Below are 20,012 nucleotides of genomic sequence, written 5' to 3' on the forward strand. Positions count from 1 at the left end.
TGGCAGTAGGACCATACATTCAGACTTGCATGACAACATTATGCACCAATCTTATCATCTAAAATGTCGATGAGGAGCGATGAGGTTCAACAATGGTAGATACTAAAAAAGAAGAAAAACAAGAACAAAAAAGAAGATAGAATGAACTTGCACATCACCATATAATAAAAGTAATGTTTGCCTTTTCAATTTCCCATTTCTTGACCCCTCCCTACAAGTAACTCACATGGGAAAAGAAATAGTGTAGTGTGATGTACTCATTGCTCAATGCTTGCTGGAACAATTTTAAACTTTTATAATTATAGGAGAAGGCAAAAAAAGCCCTCTATATAGGAAAAAGTCTTTACTCGGTCGGGTGTATGTATGAACGGGATTTTTATTTCAACCCACACCCATCCAAACAAATTCAAATTAAATCGCATTTATAACCCAAAAAACAAAAGGAAATCACACTGCTTGAGAATTATTGATGGTAATATTATACTCAACTTCTATATTAAGTTGAGTTGAAAATGTTTGTGCACGTGTAAGGACGCATCTAATAAAATCAAAGCAAAAAAATTATATTCTTACCAAAATATTGATACAATACTTCTTACAAATAAGAGAAATAGTTAGAAAACAGTGAGTAATGCGGATAATGTGATAAGGAGTAAGACACAAAAATATTATTATTATTATTATTATTATTATATTTATATATATATATATAAATATAATTAATTACAAAAAGAAATCATTATGAACTAGCTTTAGAACTTGGAGACAACATCGTCAAATTAGTCTTACGGCCACTCACGGGTTTTACTGTTACAATTGTTTCAAAATCTTAAAGCATAGGTTCATAGTTTTCCAGAAAATTTACTGTACAACTAAAAAGATCATTCTAAAAATATAAATGAACGAGGTATACCAGATGCATAGTAACAGATATTAACTTAATATTAATAAATATTATCCTATATATATATATATGTATGTATGTATAGGGGATTGCTGACATACTCCCACCTATTTTTTAGTTGGAATATGTTAACAATCTATACCAAAATTCTAGGACAAGCAAATTATTCATTTTTTTTTATTTGGTTAATTTATATAAAGGATATATTATAATAATTTAATTTAATTTTAAAAGAAAATAAAACATTTCCTCTCTCTTATTAACTTCATTCTTCAACTCATTTCTCTCTTTTATGTGAGGAGGGATCCGTTTATTCCAGGAATAAGTTTACCTAGATTTACTCCTTTCAATAACTTATATTCTACATCAAATTTCAACGATCTAAATCCAACCATTGAATTTAAAGTTCTTAATGCATAGATCAAATCTATAAATTTTAAAAAAATTTGAAAATCATTAATTTGATATTTCATTTCATTAATTCAAATTGGCGAATAATCATAAAACATGTTACCCGTCAATTTTAATTAATGAAATAAAATATCAAATAATTTTTAAATTTTTTAAAAATTTACAAATTTGATTTATACATTAAGAACTTTAAATTCAACGGTTCGATCGTTGAGATTTGATATTTCACAATGTGTAACATTTAGTTGATAAATTTACTTAATTTTTTTGAGCGACCTAAATACTAATTTGAGTTTTAATCACTTAAAGAATACTCAAGAACATTGATCACAAGTCAATTTCCCCACGTTTAGATTAGAGAACACACTTTTATTCTCATTCAACTCTCTTTTAAAATTACATGGTGCAAATTTGCACGATCCAACTAGTCTATACGATGTCAACAAAGTATATCCACATTTTGATTAGAACAATTGCATACAAAAAGTTGTTATTCCAACACCATAGGCCAAAATATAGTCATGGCGTCAAAACAAATTCAAACACAAAATTAGCCGCGGTCATTAATCTCATTCGAGCTTATATTCCAGCTTCAACAATCGCAAAGGTTCACTAACAATAATAATTCACTTCAATCTACTACTCAAATTATTTTATTAAAAAAATGATGATATGCGGTGGGGCACATCAAAGTACTTAAAACGAGGTCTATAAAAATGGATACAATGCCATAAGGGTCTTCAATATGCAAGGTAAATCCCGAAGGGTGTGACTACCTAACTCCGAAACAAGTTGAAAATGTTTCGGAGCTTTATTGAGTTTATTTTGCTCCCCTGGACAAGACTACTTCTGAGGTGTTTGTGTCCAAGGACAAAAATTTGGTCACTTGAGTAATTGAATAATCTAGGATGATTTTGTAACCTCATGGATAGCGTCAGCAACATATCCGACGTTGCCCGTATTAAGACCAGCCATACTGCAATAATCACATATATGATGAGTAAGAAACAGTAAAGTCCCATCTTCATCTCTAGAATGTTAGGAAAATGGAAGTGGAAAGAAACTGATTATTGAGTGTATTACCTGATACGACCATTACGGGTCATGTAAATATGAAACTCGCTTGTCATACGATCAACCTGTTCCGGTGTCAATCCACTGTAGCAGAACATACCAATCTGCAAAAGTAACAAAAACATGTGAGTAAAATAGTCAACCAGCTTGTAGTTCAAATGTCACCAATACTTGGGAATGAAAATGATGTTGGAAGTTTAATCCTAAATTCTTCACTTGCTTCCACTCCAATGTAACGAGGAAAAAAGGATAAAAGAAAACTCAAGGCACGAAACTAAGCAAAGAAAAAGAAGACAGAGGCTGAAACATTTGTGCACTGAACAAGTTCAACCGGACCTGATTGGTTATGTGCTGCCATGACAAAGGAGACCCCCTCTTTTCCAAGTTCTCTCGTAGTGTGGTTCGCATTCCGATGATGCGGTCTGCCATAACCTGTAAAGATACTAACAATGTAAGTCCAATTTCAATCTATTACCACAACTTCTTGATGTTTGTAAATTTGTACTGATGATTTATTTAAATTAAATAATATTGTCCTTACTACAAAAGGATGGATTTTACTCATGATGTAGCATCATACTGAAATTGCATCCTTATGAAGGTTATGTTCAGTCAACGACAATCCAACAAAGTAACATATTATATGATATAGGATTTGTAAACTTCAACAAAACCTTGTCCAGTGCATTCAAAATTAGAATTACTATGTAGCTGTAGTTCTATCGCCCTATTCATTATTGGGAATCCAGGCCTGTTCCATATCAAGACCTCTATTCCTTAGGTCAGGAATAACGGCCTTGTTACTATCTTAATCAACTAATTGCAAGGTAAGACGAATGAAAACACGGCACTCTACCTTGACTTCTTTAAGCCATAACTTCTTCAACTCTGGATCACCAAGGACAGTAGAAACTATAAGCGCTCCATGGAGAGGTGGGTTACTGTACATGGGTCTAGCAATCAGCTGCAACTGACTTTTTACGGCCACAGCTTGTTTCTCATCTTCACAAAGCAAGCTGCAGAAACTCAAAATCATGAGCACATGTCTTTGCAGAATGTAATTCACATTTCACAGTCAAGTCAGAAGTTGTGTAAAGCTGCCTAAGGTTTCAAACTTAGGAATTTCCATTGTTCAAACATAGATTAGAAAGAATGTCCAATAAAAGTCGTTCAAAGTCTTGAAAAAATAATTCAAATTTCAAATAAATTGAGTAAGTGGAAATTTAAGGAGTTATTTTAGGAATTTGTAATTTTAAGGATATTATTTAAATTTACAGATTTTTATTTGTTTTGATATCTTTTAGGGATTTGTTTCCTATTTTTTTAATTAGGATGATTATATGATTCAAACTTTGTATTACAATTCTGCTCTAAATACAGAGAACTAAGAAATAAAATCTATACATATTCCATTTAAGATCTTTAGATGTGTGGATAATTTTATTGTGTGAGGAGTTTTTCCCATCACAAAGCATTTAAAATAATTGTTTTCAGTTCTTGCATTTTAATTGTTGTTATTTTAGTGTTGTTGAAAGACCAATATTGGGAGAAATGGTGTGTTATGCTACGCAAGTGTTCAAGTATTTATTTGTTGTTTACAATAAAATAGAGAGTAAACTCAGTTGACAAAAAAATAATCTCTAGCCTAATAAATTAACCATCAATAATCAGTGATTAATTATTCTAATCTAACTGTCTTAACAATTATATATTATAAAATATATTAAAAAATTCTAATATTCTAGCAGAAAATGTTCGTATCCTAATAAGTCTCCCGTTATTTCTGTTGCTTCATCTAGAGATAAATTGAAGCCATCTGCAGATACAGATGATTATAATAATCACTATTAGAATGTTGGAATTCAGAACTCCTGCTGTCCTGCACTATTATACCCTCAATACACAGACCTTATGATATAGGTATGAGGTATCAAAATCAACATTCATGCGGGTTATCTACATCCAATGTATTAGGAGAATCATCAAGGTCCAACATATGTCACTCCCCAACCACAAGAAATGCCACTGAAGAGCCTATACATAGCATTCTGCTCCAGAGTTAAAGAGTAAAATAGTCTACTTACCTCAGGCATCCTGCTCGCTGACCATACAGTCCCATATTTTTTGCATATGACTGAGCAAGTCCTATTAAATGACCATCGTCGAGAAAAATCCTGATGGCTTTTGCATCTCTCTCTGGATCACCACTTGCAAAACCTTGATATGCCATGTCAAAGAAAGGGAAATGACCCTTGGCCTGGAAACAGTCATTACAATTTCCAAGAAAAGAAGTCAAGAACTGAAACAAGAATAACAAAATCCCATGATTTTATATATTATTCCACAAGTTTTTACCTTTATCTGCGAAGAGATCTCTCTCCATTGTTCTTCTGTAGGATCTACTCCAGTAGGATTATGGGCACAAGCATGAAGCAAGAAGAAGGAACCATCTGGAGCATTCTGTATATGTAATAATTAAGTAAGAAGAGAATGGAGTATTAGCAAAGATTCATAATAGACCTACAAAGCAAGTCTAAGAAATGTTGCGAATGAGAGCAATATACCTTTATGTCATCCATCAGTCCTGCAAAATCCAATCCTCTAGACTCAGGATAATAGTAACGTAAAGTCTTCATAGGCACTCCAGCATCTCTCCAAATGTTATGGTGGCTGTAATTTCTCACATTAAAAATAAATATCCAGCCAACTGAAGGCTCATAAAGTTGAAAGGTATATTAAGAGGAAGATTTGTCATAAATACTTACTTGGCCCAGGTAGGCACTGGTATATAGATTTGGGTATTAGGATGAAATCTCTGTTGAAATGCAGCAAAAAGTCGACATGCACCAGTCCCAGATAAAGCCTGCACTGCAGCTATTCTTTTATCCTTGATGAACTCAGAGTTGTCTCCATAAGCCAACTTCAGTGATTCTTCTACCATTTTTATGCTTCCACCAATAGGAAGATACTCCCTGGCCAAACATTTGCGTCAGTGCAAAGTAATAGCTAAATGCAGTAAATTAGTACAAGCATGTGATAAGCTGAAATCGTATGAACTGACAGATAAGACCGTTGTTTTATTGCTAGTGTAATAAAGATATTGAAGAAGAAAAAAATAAAACTGTTTCTGGAGAATGTCACTAGGTGCTTAGCTCTGTTTTCTTTAGAAGCTTGTCCTGGAATGCAAAATCTGATGTAACATGTAGTTCTATGAACCCTGAGAATTCAAGTGTTATTTATTTATTGCATGAATTACTTTTTAAAAAAATGCTACCATCATCAACTGCCACTTTAACAATATATTCAGGTTATGTGGCACTTAATTTTTTACTTTCAGAATTATTTAGACAACAGATTAAGCCTTCATTCAAATATAAAGGTTTAGGGTATGTTTGGATAAAAACTTCTCTAAAAACAATTACAAAAAAAATAGGAAGGAAAATCTCAATAAGCTAAAATTAGTTTATGCATAAATTAAAAGTATGATTTTAAAGAAACTAAAAGGAAAGAACTTCTAGAAATTAATTCATGCATAAACTAATTTTAGTTTATGAAAAAAAAATTGTTTTATTTTTTCTTCTTATTTTTCTCTTTTAAAAGTATTTTTTGGAGAAATTTATCAAAATTGACTCTTAGTTAAGATGGCTTTAGATGCCAGCAAGACACAGGCCCAATTACTTTTTTATCATCAATTATATGTATCAGGAAAGAAGCATCTAAAAGGATAGAATTCTGTGGCATTTGAACTTTATCACTTTAAAATTTAGACACCATAAATTTAAAAATTTTCAACCACTCCTACATTCTACCTAACTAATTACACCAACATTGTATTTCTAATGTTGCTCATATTAAATTCGACCACTCACATCTACAGATAGCATCTTAATTATAGTCCAGTTTGGCACGTTCTAAAACTGAGGGTGAAAGATTCCAGATGGGGTTTCAAAAAGTTTCCAGCTTTCACACCATAAAAGCAGCAGTATTCCCTACATTATTTTCCCAAAAGACCTAAGAAACTAACTAAACATTGCAAGGAATCGTAATTCCGTATAAAGGGTAAAAAGTGAGTAGTTCTCAAAGGACACATCAAGAACAACTAGTAGCATCACATTCCCAAAACTGCGTTATACAGTCCATACACACCCAAAAAGAAAAATCATCTAGTGGGTGAACTTTACTTGAAGACCACAAATTGACACATTGAAGCAATTATAATTTGCATTCACACAAGTGTAGACAATCGTTAATAAGAAATGAATAGATAATATTTTTTAATTAAAAATCACGGTAAAAACATATTAAAAATCTAATCTAACAAAGCATATATTAATAATACCTTCTCAAAAAGATTTTTTTTTTTAATAGAAAAAGATCACAAAAACAACGATAAAGCTCAAACTTAAAATCTTCTACATATTACTCCAACTTCACCATCATTAGATCGATTCTCTTGATTCTTAACCAGTATTTGAAAACACTTATTAACATTCTCTTTAAATAAAATAAGATAACGCTAAGTGAGTGCCTTGTGAACATTTAATTAAATAATAAAATATTTTTCTCCTTAGGTACCTGTTTTTGGTACATACATTTTTATTTTCTATGTGTAATTCAATAATACAAGAGTTTAATTTTCCTATATTTATAAACTAATTAATTTATATAGTAAACTAACTAAAAATCATCTTACATACAAATTTGAAATAATGATTACAAAATTTAATAATTTTATTATGCATGATAATCTATTATTAGATAATTGACAATAGTGTAAACCGTAAAGTGTATTCTAGTCAAGTTCATTAGAAAAAAATATTTAATGAAAAATAATGCTTAACGCAAACCTAAGAACAAATTAAAAGTATATGTTGAGAGTTTTTTTTTATTAGAAATAAAAAACATGTTTAAATATAAGCTAGAAACACTTCTCAAAGTTTTTTTTATTGGGAATTGGAAATAAAAAAATATTTAATAGTAGATAAACTCTCAAAATTAAATCTAAACTTGTATTCAACTAGATTTAAAAGAGTATTTTTTAGGAAAAAAAAAATTCAAAAATTTTTATATCTGTATTCAAAGAGGCTAAATAACAATAGCAGAGATATATATATTTCACTAACATGAAGTCGTTTCCAGCAATTCTCCTCTCTGCTTCTCTAACACATTCCAAAACCACAGGCTTTCCATTGTCATCGCGATACGCACCCTTCGTACATGAAAAATTGAAAAATTAAGTCAATAAATAAATTTCACAAAAACGTGAATCTGAATTTGAACATGCACTAAATATGTTTTCAAAAATTACATTCAAGACTACTTTCCGTTGCCTACAAAATGCGCGAATAGTAATTCTGAAAACAAAACTAATCCAACAAAAAGAGATAACAGTAAATTGGTAATCGCTCTGTGACGAATATAACAGTGCTGCTTATGTGATCTGATCGGATTGGATTCGCTCACTTCAATAGATTCAGTTTTGCGAGAAGAGAAAAGAGCGCGAAAATTGATGGAAAAGGAGAGAGAACTGACCACTCCGACGTTGACCTTGTTTGGACTCTGATCGGCGAGGAAAGCTTCGGTGACTCCGAGGATCGGGTCCTTGGGAGCGGGCTCGATGCTCCGGAACCAGGAGGAGATGGACCTAACTCCGGCGACGGTGCTCCGGCGGAGAATTGGAGCGGTGAGCGAGTTAGGAATCGGCATGAGTGAGTGAGGCGGAAACAGGGGAGACAGAGGAAACGGTGAGTGTCATGTCTTACCGTTGAATGTTTATATATATTCATATATTCAATGCTAATGCCAGTGGGTCCCTCTCACCTATTGCTCTACCATTTATACATTGTCAAATCAATTTCCAAAATATTAAATAAGTATTTAGTTTTAATTATTTATTATTATTTTATCTCTAAACATATTATTTTAATTATACATTTCTACTACTCTTATAATTATAAGTAATATAAGATAAATTATTAAAATTTAAAAAAGTAATTAATATGATTATTATTAATTATTTTTACTATTAATTCAAATGTATAAAAAATATAATTAATAATAATGAAAAGATATAAAAGAAATTTAATCCTATTTAAAATGTATTATTGTTTAAAATTTATAAAATTCACATTTCTTTTAATTTTATTATGAATCTCTATCTTGATCTTATATTTTTAATAAATTTTAGCATGCATGTTATTAAAAGGAGTTAAATAAACTTTTAACCCCTCAAATTTGTAAGAATTTAATTTTTAGTTCTTGTTAAATTTTTTACCAAATTTTAAATTTTTATTATTTTTTTTCATATAAATTAGTTTTTAGGATGAAATTTTTTCTATTAAGTGATGATGTATACTAATAAGTCATGAATAATTATATTATTGTGACCGCATAATAGATACTAAATATATGATACATATTATATGATTTGATATCTAGGTGAACATTAATAATCTTATCAATTATTAATATATATTATTATTTAATAGAAAAAACTTAATCACAATAATTATTTTATGTGACAAAAATTAATGAAAAATTAAAAATTAAAAATAAATAAATTAATAACAACTAGAAATCAACTTCTTAAAATATTGAAATACTATGAACTTATTTAACCCTACAAAATGTATTGCTAATCTTTTTTAACAACATGCCAATAGTCTAAAAAAAACAATATTCATTCATAATGATGGGAAGAGAATGCATATAATTTTAAATTTAAATATTAGTGTTGTCATTGTAATTCTAGATAAAAAAAATCTCAAATTTAATATTATATTAAATATTTAAACAATAAAATTTTGTCTTCTCCTATAGAAGATGCATGCGGTTCTGTTGATAAATAAAAAATATTATTAATATAAAGTTTAAATTTATTATTATAAAAGTAACATATTTATTATTATAACAATTTATAATTAAAAAATATATATCCTTTATATTATCATTATATAATATTATTTTTATAATAATTGTTAGAACTATTATAGCAATATACTTTTCCTTTAAGTCAACATAGTTGTATATCTAAAATTTAAACTCAAGCTGGAAATCAGTGATTCAGACAAAAATAAACCTTAAAATCTAAACACTAAATAAATTTATACAAATTGAGTTAGGTGCTTGTCCATTGTCCAATTATTATACTTCGCTTAAAAATTATAACTATTACAAAAATAGAAAAGATTAAATGTATTTTTAGTCAACTAAATTGAAAGATAACTTATTTATAGTTTCTAAATTTTAAAATTATTTTTTTTAAATTTTTATAATTTTTAAAAATATTATTTTAATCTCTTAAGTCACTAATAACATATTTAAAGATGATAAATTGAGACAATTATATAATATCAGTTAAATTTAATGTGATATTTTTACTAACAAAGATACTGATAGGTATATTTTATAAGATGATTATTTAAAATAAATATGATTAAAGATATCTTAATAAATATAATATATATCTTATATAAAATTTTTAAAACATTAAATATATTTAATTATTTTTTAATTAGTGTGAAATTAACTTTAAATTTATACAGAGGGAGTAAATTTTTTTTATTGATGTACCGTATATGTCTCGTTTTTTACACGGAATTATACTATTATATAAGTCTGATCAAACAAAACTATTATTATAATTTAGTACTTGTATTTTTTATGATTATAATTTGACCCATGGTTGAAGCCAATCGTTTTCACTGTGATTTTATTGCATCAAGATTCTAGCAAATGATGAAGTAATTGCAACGTTATACTGATTTAAGAGTGCGTTTACGTCAACACAGTACAGACGCATTATTTTATATTATATCGTTTTCAATGTTCCATTATAATTCATCCATCTAATTTTTTATATACTTCAGTTAGAACTGTCGCATGTATTAGACGTGACATAAATTGATTTCTGAAAAGCTTAAATTAACATTTTATTTCTTATAAAATATTAATTTAATGTTCCTATATCTGATCGCGAAGGTTAATTTTTCAAATTCAAAATTAAAATTCTTCTCATTATGTTTCTTTATACAAAAACTATTAAATAGAATTAAAATTTAAATTTTAAAGTATTTTTTTAATATAATCGTATTAATCAGTTATTTATATATAATTGGTTAATGAAGATTAAGATAATACTTATAATATTTTAAATTTAAATATTTATTGATAAAAAATAATAATATTTTAAGTTTATACTTATAATATATATAATACTTTTTATTGGTGTATCAAAATTCACAAGAGTGTAGTAGCTCTTTAAAAAACTCGTAGATTAAGATACATACAAATTAGATAATAAAAGGGTCAAAATTAAATCAATCTCTACAAATTATTCATTAAAATGTAATATTATTTTTGCATTGTATTAGGCTGAGGCCCATTTGACCCAATCACATGTGCATGAACCCATGTCTCTTCCTTGTTTGACAACTATATTTTTATCCATACTATGTCTTTTTTTTCTTTTTTTTTATGTGCATATTCTGTTTATCATTTTATCTTTTAACTTTCAAAAAATTATCTTTTTCATACTTTTTTATTTTTTTTATTTTTTATTTTATAATTTTTTTAAAATATCTCACACTCTTTAAATAAGTATTTAAAAACATTCACATTTTCTAATTGATGATTACTTATATATATTTAACATCAATTATTTATTTTTATTTTTATTTTTTTTTACATAAAATACACAGATAAATAAAGTTATTTTTTTTTACTTTAGTATCTATAATCTATAACCTAAAATATATATAAAGACAATACTTTGGCTAGGTGTACACAATTTATTGGATAATTTTGTCCTTATAACAATTTTCAAACTACTTTCTCACATTATGTTTCTTAATTTCATAGTATTTTTTTTTAAGTAATAGAAGTATGTAGTGTCTCTCTTCCCTAGTTAATATAAAGAAGTTTGGACACAAAAATCTTTGATAAATTAGCTTTTTTTTGTTTGCGTATGATTACTTTTTTTCTTTCAATTTACTCATTCTTTTCCGTTCAAAATAAAGATAATTTGATAATTAAATTATTTACATTTTTTTTTTCTTTTCAAGTAAGTCAAATGAAATTTTGCAATCTACTTCAAAGTAATTAAGCAAAGTTCATAACAGTTTATATTTCCATCCAAGTTGATAGTCCAGGAAAGTAATTATAACTAATTAACATGGAATTTGTATATTCACAAATATTTTGTTAATTTATATTAATTTATCAAGTGTGATTACGTTGAGAACTTATTTGTTTGGACACATTTTTTATTTTTGCATAAAGTAAGGCTAGTAAGACATTTCAAAAATAATGAACATGGACAACTAAATTTGTACTAGTAGCCATGAAAAATGATGATTCCAATAGATAAAAATAAATTTCCTTTAAATTTAAAGATTAAAAATATATTTAAACGTTATTTATTTAAGTTGAGTGTGTTGCATGAAAAGCATTTGACGGTGCTTCCTGGTCTCTAGAAATATTGCCTTTGCTTTTAGCTTACTCTATGTCCGGATCTGAATAATTATTATCGACACTATATTACTATATAATTTTTCATATTATAATCAATTATTATATGATTAAAAGTTTATTGTGATACTAATTACTTTAAAAATTATGCCCAGATCTAGAGTAATTTTTAATTAATGGTATACAATATACATATAATATTTTATGTATTATTTTTGTGTTTAATTTTTTTATCATATTATTTACTATAATTAACAATTTTTCTCTCTCAATTAAAAAATTATTGTACAATAAATTAGACAGGTTGGACTACAAAAAAAGTTAGATTCAAAGTCATTTTGGTCGAACCAAATTTTTTACTAATTCGAAGTGGCTTGACTTGTTAGGGATTGGATAGCTTATGACTAAATTTATTTTATAAATTTTTAATTATTATGATAATAAATGATAAATTTAATCTTATATATATTATTAATGTCCATTTAAAAATCAACATTTTATACTTATTGAGTTTTATTTTTAATTTTTAGTATTTATGTATTGTTACAATTAATATATTTTATTTTACTTCTATTATTATGTATTATATTTTGCTATTTTATAATTAAATAAAAATATATACTTTTATTTTAATTTATAGTGATTAAAGAAATGTTTTATTATCTTATTATATAAAAATCAACTTATTTTAATAATTTTTATTTGTTTAATTTAAAATTGATTGGTTCATGGATTGACTTGTCTGATACGAGATCCATTATGGATTAGACTAGATTAAAATTTTTTTAACCTATTTAAACATACTTAAATGAGTTTGGGTGGTCTAAATTGACAAGTCTAAGTACAATCATGTTAGATAATTAAAAAACAATTGAACAAATTATGAAAATATTTTTTTTCTTCTTCTGTCAGCAGAGCATAGAAAGAAGGGAGAAAAAGAACATGAAAAAAAGAATTGAAAAAAATTAATTCGAGCAACTTCTGATTGGGATTGTAACAGGTGAACGACAAGAATTGCAAGCAAACAAATTGTAGAAAGTAAGAAGAGGGAGGAGAGGAAATTAAGGACCACTTGATTCAAGTTAAACCATGCTCAATGTCACTTTCAACTTGTTCATCTTCTTCACGCTCACGCATGCCTTCCAAATCATAAAAAGAGAAACATGCATGCTATTGGTTGAGCACCACCTTACCACTTTAAAACATACCATAATGGCATAATTTCACACCCCTTTTCTTTTCTTTATATTTTCTCATCACATTACATGCATGTCACGTTTATCACTATGTATTTTCTTTCCTTCCGAGACGTGGAGACACTACCAAAGGGTGGGAAGAAACTTTTTTGATCAACTAATTGCTGCTCCATCATCAAAGTGTCATTTCTTGTAAAAATTTAAGTCTGTGGACACACGAGAATGGACCACATTTTCTGAAAGTGGTGCCTTCTAATTCGGACTTCCAAAATGGTTCATTCTCGTGTGCTCAAAGACTTCAAATTTTGCAAGAAATGGCACGTCGATCATGGAGCAGCAATGAAGGTCAATTAGTTTATCAAAATAAGGTTTTCTTAACACCCTTTGGTAGTGTCTCTACGTCTCAGAAGGAAAGATAAATATACTAATAAACGTGACATGCATGTAATTGGATGAGAAAAAAAGTGTCTATATATATATATATATAAACGGAAGCGGGTGTAAAAATTATGGTATAAAAAATCATGTTTTTATGTGGTAAGGTGGTGCTCAACCAATATACCATACATGCTTCTCTTTTTATGATTAGGAAGCACAATTAAAACAATTAATTTTAGTTATTAATAAAAAAAGTTAACAATGGAAATATTTTTAGTAGAAAAAGTTAATAATTTTAGTTAAAAATATTTAACAATTATATATTTAAGATTTGAACTTAAAATAATTAGCTAGCTAAATTAAAATAAATTCATACTATTTGATTCTCGCATTCAACGATATCGATAGATATAGATATTTTATTACATCTATAATTTCTTAAACATATACATGTAACAACAACTTTGAAATTATTTATTTTTCCTTGTTCAACTAGAAGAACGGGATCCATTGAACATATATTTCCATGAAATACAGTTTGGGTTTAGCAACATTAGGTAGCTGCCAGCGACATTTAAGCTGTAGAAAACCCTTTGGAAGAATCTTCCTAATCGATATTCCAAGGAATACAAAATTTGTTGTAGTTTTGTACATAGCACAATAACTACGCAGCATAATGTTAAAATTAATTTTTTCAACCTTTTCAATGATATCAAGCCAACAAAATCCTTGTCTATGTTTTTTCAAATAACACAAATTTAGTTAACAACTCGCTAAATGAAACCCTTACTTCATAATTAATTTATTCCAAACCTTGTAAATAGGAAAAACATAAACATAAAAAGAACTACACCACCTCCGGTGAATCTAACATATCCAGCAAATTAATCAGAACCCAATATCCCCGAAAGCCTAATGAAAATCTCATACATCAATATAGCTTCATCATCATTACTCAATATAGCTAAATTAAAATTTGATACATCAATATGCTTAATTTACTACTATCGCCTAAAGTCCAAAGCTATACGCCAGTGTATTGTACACTTATCTGACTATCATTTTGTTTTAGGAACATTTAATACCCTCTTGTGCACTTCTCTTGAATCGTTTTTCCAAAATAAAAAATCTAGTTTTCCCTTATCCTATCAATTGTATAAATATTAGGCAAAATTGTCAATGCCAATCAAGAGCTGTCAGTCTTTCCTTTGTTACACAGGATATAAAAAAACCAAATTAGCATGTTTATCTGCTACTCCACAACTAAAATAATAAAATTAGCAATGACTGCAACAGAAATAATGACGGGATTCTCCCAAAAATATATGTAATATATAATAGAAGAAAAACCAAAAAAGTAAAAAGTAAAAAAGTAAAACGTAAAAAGTAAAAAGTAAAAATAAAAAATAAAAAATAAAAAATAAAAACATACTCTGCAAACGACCCCAAATATCATCACCACGAATATTACATTCCAAATAAAAAAATGATCCATCCAACATCTAAATGAGAGAAACCTCAGGTCACACTTGCCTCCGAGAGGAATCTCCAGTTTCTTCTATGTAGGGTGAAGAATCTGATTCTTCGGCCAAAGATTCTAGCATGCTTGTCACCTCAGTGGTATCATCCAGATAATACTTTGCTTTGCTTGGTTTTTGTCCAACCGTGCAAGCAAATACAGAAGCATTGGTGGCAAGAATATTCCTTGAGATGGCACTACTAACTATTTCAAACATGTCCTCATCTGATCTGTCATCACCAACACACAGCACAAAGTCAGCCTGTTTGCCTTTTGCAACCATTGACGAAAATATCCTTTCTGCAACCAACCCTTTGCTCACTTCCTGCAAAAAAAAACAAACAGACAATTATATAGCATATCAAATCAATTATAAAGTTCATACCATGATCAAGTAACAACTAACAACCACCAGCTGCTATGCTGGCAGTACGAATTCAATATTCGAGTTGAAAATTTTAACCTCTAAAAACCCTTTAAAAAGCATCATTTGCATCCAAAAATACAGGGAGATTTGTCAAACCAGAACATCAGAAGAATGTAAGAAAGTATCTGAGTCTAGGATGAAATATATTCCATTTTTCTTTGGTCTGCTGGATGGAAAGTTCTCTTATTATATGCTTGTAGTAGAACCAAATAAAATTGAAAAAACATAATATTCTTAATAAGTTCCAAAAAGTTCCACCCTACATATAGTTTGACATCAATTTGGTTCCAATAAATCTAAATACCCTTTAACACTTTTTTTAAAAAAAATTAATGGCAAAGTATTAATGAGCCCTCAGCAGCTCACACAAATCATATTTATGAAGAAATAATCGGAATAGGGTTTAATAGTCAACTGTATGATATCTATAGCTTTATATTTGCTACCACAAAAATGTGAGAGCAGAAGGAACAAATATAATGCACCAAATAATGAAAAATGTATATAACTAAATCTTACTACATATGCTGCATTTTAGAATATGACATAATTTTAGAATGACATAACATAGAAACCCAAACTCGGGAGAGCACTTTAGAAAGGAGATTTTCACATTAATCAATAGTAAAATAAAAAGTCCCATTTTTCTTTTTGGATGGGTCATAAAGACAAATCATATATACCTGGGGTTTCACTTCAACAATAAACTGGCCACTCTTCACAGCAACAGGCTCATTGGCCATAACACTTTCTAGATGATCTAACATTTCCTTAGCTTGAGCAGATCCAAAACCAAGGTCTGCATCACGGTATTGCCAGACCAAAGCACTTTCTTTTCTTTCAATTGAGGAACCATCAGTTGCCTCTGTATATAGTTTCATTACAGGTTCGGCAATCTGCATCCATCCAAAGTCGGAGGACTTGCCACAAATTTCCCAATCTCCATTATGGGACCATCTGAAAATAAAAGAAACAAGAAATTTTTTTTACAAAAATTGCCATGTTATCAAATCAGAGAATACAGGACAGAAGTTAAGGACTAAAGATCAAGAGAGAAGATTTGAGAAACTACATGTTAGAGAGTGCAAAAGTAGCTTCTAGATTTGATTAATCATCACATCCATAAAGGAAGTAGTGAAAAACATCTTAAGAAATAAAATATCATTTAATAGGAATTTCCTCCGGGAATGACTATCAAAAGCCAATGCCAATGTTCTCAACAGTGGTTTAAAATATACAGTAGCATGACTCACTAACAACATTTGCAAAACCAGAAATAAATGCCTCATTATTATATCATATTGGAAAATTGGATACTATTAAATTATACTTCAAAATCACTTTGATCCTCACCTAATGGGCCTTGGTCAAACTGAGAATAAAAGGAAATTACTGCAATCTGATTTATTTGGATAAAAAGAAATGGTAGTTTCCTACTCAATTGCATTCATCATATGATGAAAGTGCCTAAGATATGTTTCATATGACACAAACAATAAGCAACCTTTGGACAACTAATATGAAGCAAAACAGAAAAAAGAGATGACATGTCAGAGAGAGAGAGATCAAACCTCAAGAAGTACCCATGTTCTGCAGCAATTCCAAGTTTTTGGCATGAAGAAAACCAGTCACTTAAGCTATTCCTTCCCCGTCCACTAACAATGAAAACAATATTTTTGGGGTCTGCACTAAGTGATTCCAAAATAGACAATACCTCCTTGCTTGGACTCTTATTAATGGAGTTCTGTGGCATCACAGTACCATCATAGTCCAACAAAATGGCCCTACTCCTTGATCTCTTGTAAGCTGAAACCATGGCATCAATTGAAAGCTTTTTAAAATTAGGGTCAAGTGCCACAACTCTAAATCCAAAGCTAAGACCTATTCCCCAACATCTTTTCCTTAGAAGGTCTGTGCAAGCCCGCTCCATGTCTTGCAAGAAACTACGTGACCAGTAAGCCACGTCATGAGTGCTGACATATCGGTAATGCTTCTCATGCCGCAACAGTTTCTCTCCATCACTCATTGAGATGGCCTCATTCATGGCCTCAGCAGTTGCTTCGACATTCCATGGATTGACTCGGATTGCCCCACTAAGTGATGGAGAACACCCAATAAATTCTGATATTACTAGCATACTCTTCTTTGGGTCACTGACATTGGAACATGATTCAGAACCAGATATTCCCTGTCTACATGCAATATATTCATAAGGAGTTAGGTTCATTCCATCCCTTACAGCTGTGACGATAACACACTCAGCAATGCTGTAATAGGCAACTTTTTCAGCAATAGGAACTGCTCTATCAACAAAAACAATAGGTTCGTAACCAGGTCGCCCAAACATTCTGTTAATCCTGTCGCAGCTTTCTTGTATTTCAGCATGTATCTCCTCCAGATGAATCCCTTTACCTCTAGCAGGATTAACTATCTGGACCAGAACAGCTCTTCCTTGCCATTTGGGATGTTGTCTGAGCATCTGCTCCATAGCCAAAATCTTCAAATTTATGCCTTTAAAAATGTCCATATCATCAACACCAAGCAAGACGGTTTTCCCTTCAAATTGCTGTTTGAGCTCCCTTACCTTACACTCCTCATCTGCCATTCTCATAACTGATTCAATCCGACCCATGTGAATTCCAACAGGCATAATCTTAATACTGATTGTTCTTCCATAATACTCCAATCCTAAATAACCCCTCTTTGACTGATACTCCAGACCCAACATACGACTGCAGCAGGAAAGGAAATGACGAGCATAGTCAAAGGTATGGAATCCGATGATATCAGAGTTAAGTAAAGCTTTCAGTATCTCTTCCCTGACTGGAAGAGTCCTGTATATCTCCGATGATGGAAAGGGACTATGCAGGAAAAATCCCATTTTAACCCTGTTAAAACGCCTTCTTATAAAAGTTGGCAGCACCATCAAATGATAATCATGAATCCAAATGTAATCATCCTCTGGGTTTATTATTTCAACTACCTTTTGAAAAAATAGTTTGTTTGCTAGCACATAAGCTTCCCACAAAGTGCGATCAAATCGATGGCTTTTATCCGTCGAAAATGGTAACATGTAATGAAAAAGTGGCCATAATTGTCTCTTACAGAAGCCATCATAAAATTTTGCCAAAACGTCAGCAGGTAGAAATGTCGGGACACACTTGAATTTATCCAATAAATACTGCGACACATCATCCTGTTCCGCCGGATCAATGTCAACACGCAAAGATCCAACATAAAGAACTTCCATGTCATCCGGAAGTCCATCCTTTAGCTGTAAGAGCAACGAATCCTCGTTCCAACTGAAACTCCACCCTTTGTTGTCCTCTTTTCGCTTTGCCTTTAACGGTAACTGGTTTGCCACAATGATCATTCTATCTGTAGTAACTGTTGACGGATTATCAGAGGAAACACTAACTGCCTGATCATCTACCTCAGTGAGAAACCCGGGGACACTCATAACCCTCGGCAACCGCCTCCGTTCCCTAGTCTCCCTCCCCATTGCCGGGAAATTCCCAGAGGCCAAGTCTAAAAGATTGGTATACGACCTGGACATCATCTTTGCGGCTTCCTAACAATACACAATCCCACAAAACTATTTCACTCTGCAAAATTGACAAAAGGAACAGCAAACACAAACCCATCAATCACTGAAGAGGCAAAAACAACCTAACTCAAAACCCACACACATTCTCAAACAACAACAACACGTGAGAACTAGATTCATTAAGTGATAACCCACCACACTGTATAACGGTACATACTTCCCTGGTGGAAAATAGTCATCACTATACCAAAATGCAGACACATCACACACACGCACATGGTAATTGGGCAAGACATATTCCAATCTTAGATACTATGCAAAAGCCCCAAATTCTTGACCCCCCACATAGGTTACATCACATTGAGCATAGGAACAAACACCCTCTACAAGGTTTTCAAAAGAAACACTATTACCCCAACAAAACCCGAGCGACTTCCCGTCACAACAGGATCGATGTAAATAAAAACCCGATTAAAAAACAAACACAGAAAAACAAAAAAAAGAGACCTTTCTTATTCACCAAAACAGAAAAGGGGCACAACACGGAGAAATTGAGAAAAGGGGGAATTGAAAACAGACCTTGTTCGATTGAAGCAATGACAAGAGATTCCTTATTGGTAACAGTAGCAAGGTTGGAGCTGAAAATGAATGGGAAAATTTGGAAAAACAAGCCAAAAAAGGAAAAACTAGGGTTTCCTTATTTACAAGATCCCCCCCTCTTCGTTCTTTCTTCTTCTTCTTCTTCCAAAATGAATTACGAATTGGGAAAGCGTTGTAGTGAAATATAAAAACGCAGATTCACAGAATTAATATAATATGTCGCATACCGATTATTAATTATTAATTATTAATTATTAATTAATTAATTCATATTCATACGAATTGAGTTTGAGGCGAACGAAAAACAATAATCAAATATTTCCGATTTAAAAGAGAGAGAAAAAAAAAATTCATTTGTCTCTCTCTCTTTTAATTTTTTTAAGCACAAGTTAATCGTGGCCTCTTATCTACAGTGGCGTACGGTGGCGGCAGAGGGGTGAGGGAGTTGGCGTGACGGGCCAATGAGAGGTGGATTTGGCACGTGCGAG

The 20,012-nt window shown here is 30.5% G+C and overlaps 2 protein-coding genes across 2 annotated transcripts; both read right to left on the reverse strand.

Moving 5' to 3' along the window:
* Window positions 1–1,865: 1,865 nt before the first annotated feature.
* Window positions 1,866–8,148, reverse strand: ASP1 (aspartate aminotransferase 1). Its single transcript, XM_020359873.3, has 10 exons — window positions 7,922–8,148; window positions 7,513–7,598; window positions 5,155–5,361; window positions 4,954–5,059; window positions 4,745–4,849; window positions 4,474–4,646; window positions 3,246–3,405; window positions 2,726–2,821; window positions 2,399–2,493; window positions 1,866–2,291 (listed from the first exon to the last, which is right to left on the reverse strand). Exons 1-10 carry the CDS (start codon window positions 8,093–8,095, stop codon window positions 2,219–2,221), a joined length of 1,275 nt encoding a protein of 424 aa, XP_020215462.2. The 5' UTR covers window positions 8,096–8,148; the 3' UTR covers window positions 1,866–2,218.
* Window positions 8,149–14,730: 6,582 nt separating this feature from the next.
* On the reverse strand, window positions 14,731–19,829 carry TPS7 (trehalose-phosphatase/synthase 7). Its single transcript, XM_020359953.3, has 4 exons — window positions 19,504–19,829; window positions 16,949–18,982; window positions 16,061–16,334; window positions 14,731–15,275 (listed from the first exon to the last, which is right to left on the reverse strand). The coding sequence occupies exons 2-4, from the start codon at window positions 18,934–18,936 to the stop codon at window positions 14,955–14,957; spliced, it is 2,583 nt and encodes an 860-aa protein (XP_020215542.1). The 5' UTR covers window positions 18,937–18,982; window positions 19,504–19,829; the 3' UTR covers window positions 14,731–14,954.
* Window positions 19,830–20,012: the final 183 nt, after the last annotated feature.

Source organism: Cajanus cajan, chromosome 8, assembly GCF_000230855.2.
Source record: "Cajanus cajan strain Asha chromosome 8, NIPB_CcT2T_4, whole genome shotgun sequence".
NCBI lineage: Eukaryota > Viridiplantae > Streptophyta > Magnoliopsida > Fabales > Fabaceae > Cajanus > Cajanus cajan.

Bases quoted from the DNA above. Each gene is read 5' to 3' on its own strand.
- TPS7 (XM_020359953.3), bottom strand. From the start codon at position 18,936: ATGATGTCCAGGTCGTATACCAATCTTTTAGACTTGGCCTCTGGGAAT. The intron at 16,335-16,948 runs GTTTGATCTCTC...TTTTATTTTCAG, and splicing joins GAACATGGGTACTTCTTGAG to ATGGTCCCATAATGGAGATT. The intron at 15,276-16,060 runs GTATATATGATT...TTTTTTTTGCAG, and splicing joins TTGTTGAAGTGAAACCCCAG to GAAGTGAGCAAAGGGTTGGT.
- ASP1 (XM_020359873.3), bottom strand. From the start codon at position 8,095: ATGCCGATTCCTAACTCGCTCACCGCTCCAATTCTCCGCCGGAGCACC. The intron at 4,647-4,744 runs GTAAAAACTTGT...GACTGTTTCCAG, and splicing joins AGATCTCTTCGCAGATAAAG to GCCAAGGGTCATTTCCCTTT. The intron at 2,822-3,245 runs GTAGAGTGCCGT...GTATCTTTACAG, and splicing joins TATGGCTTAAAGAAGTCAAG to GTTATGGCAGACCGCATCAT.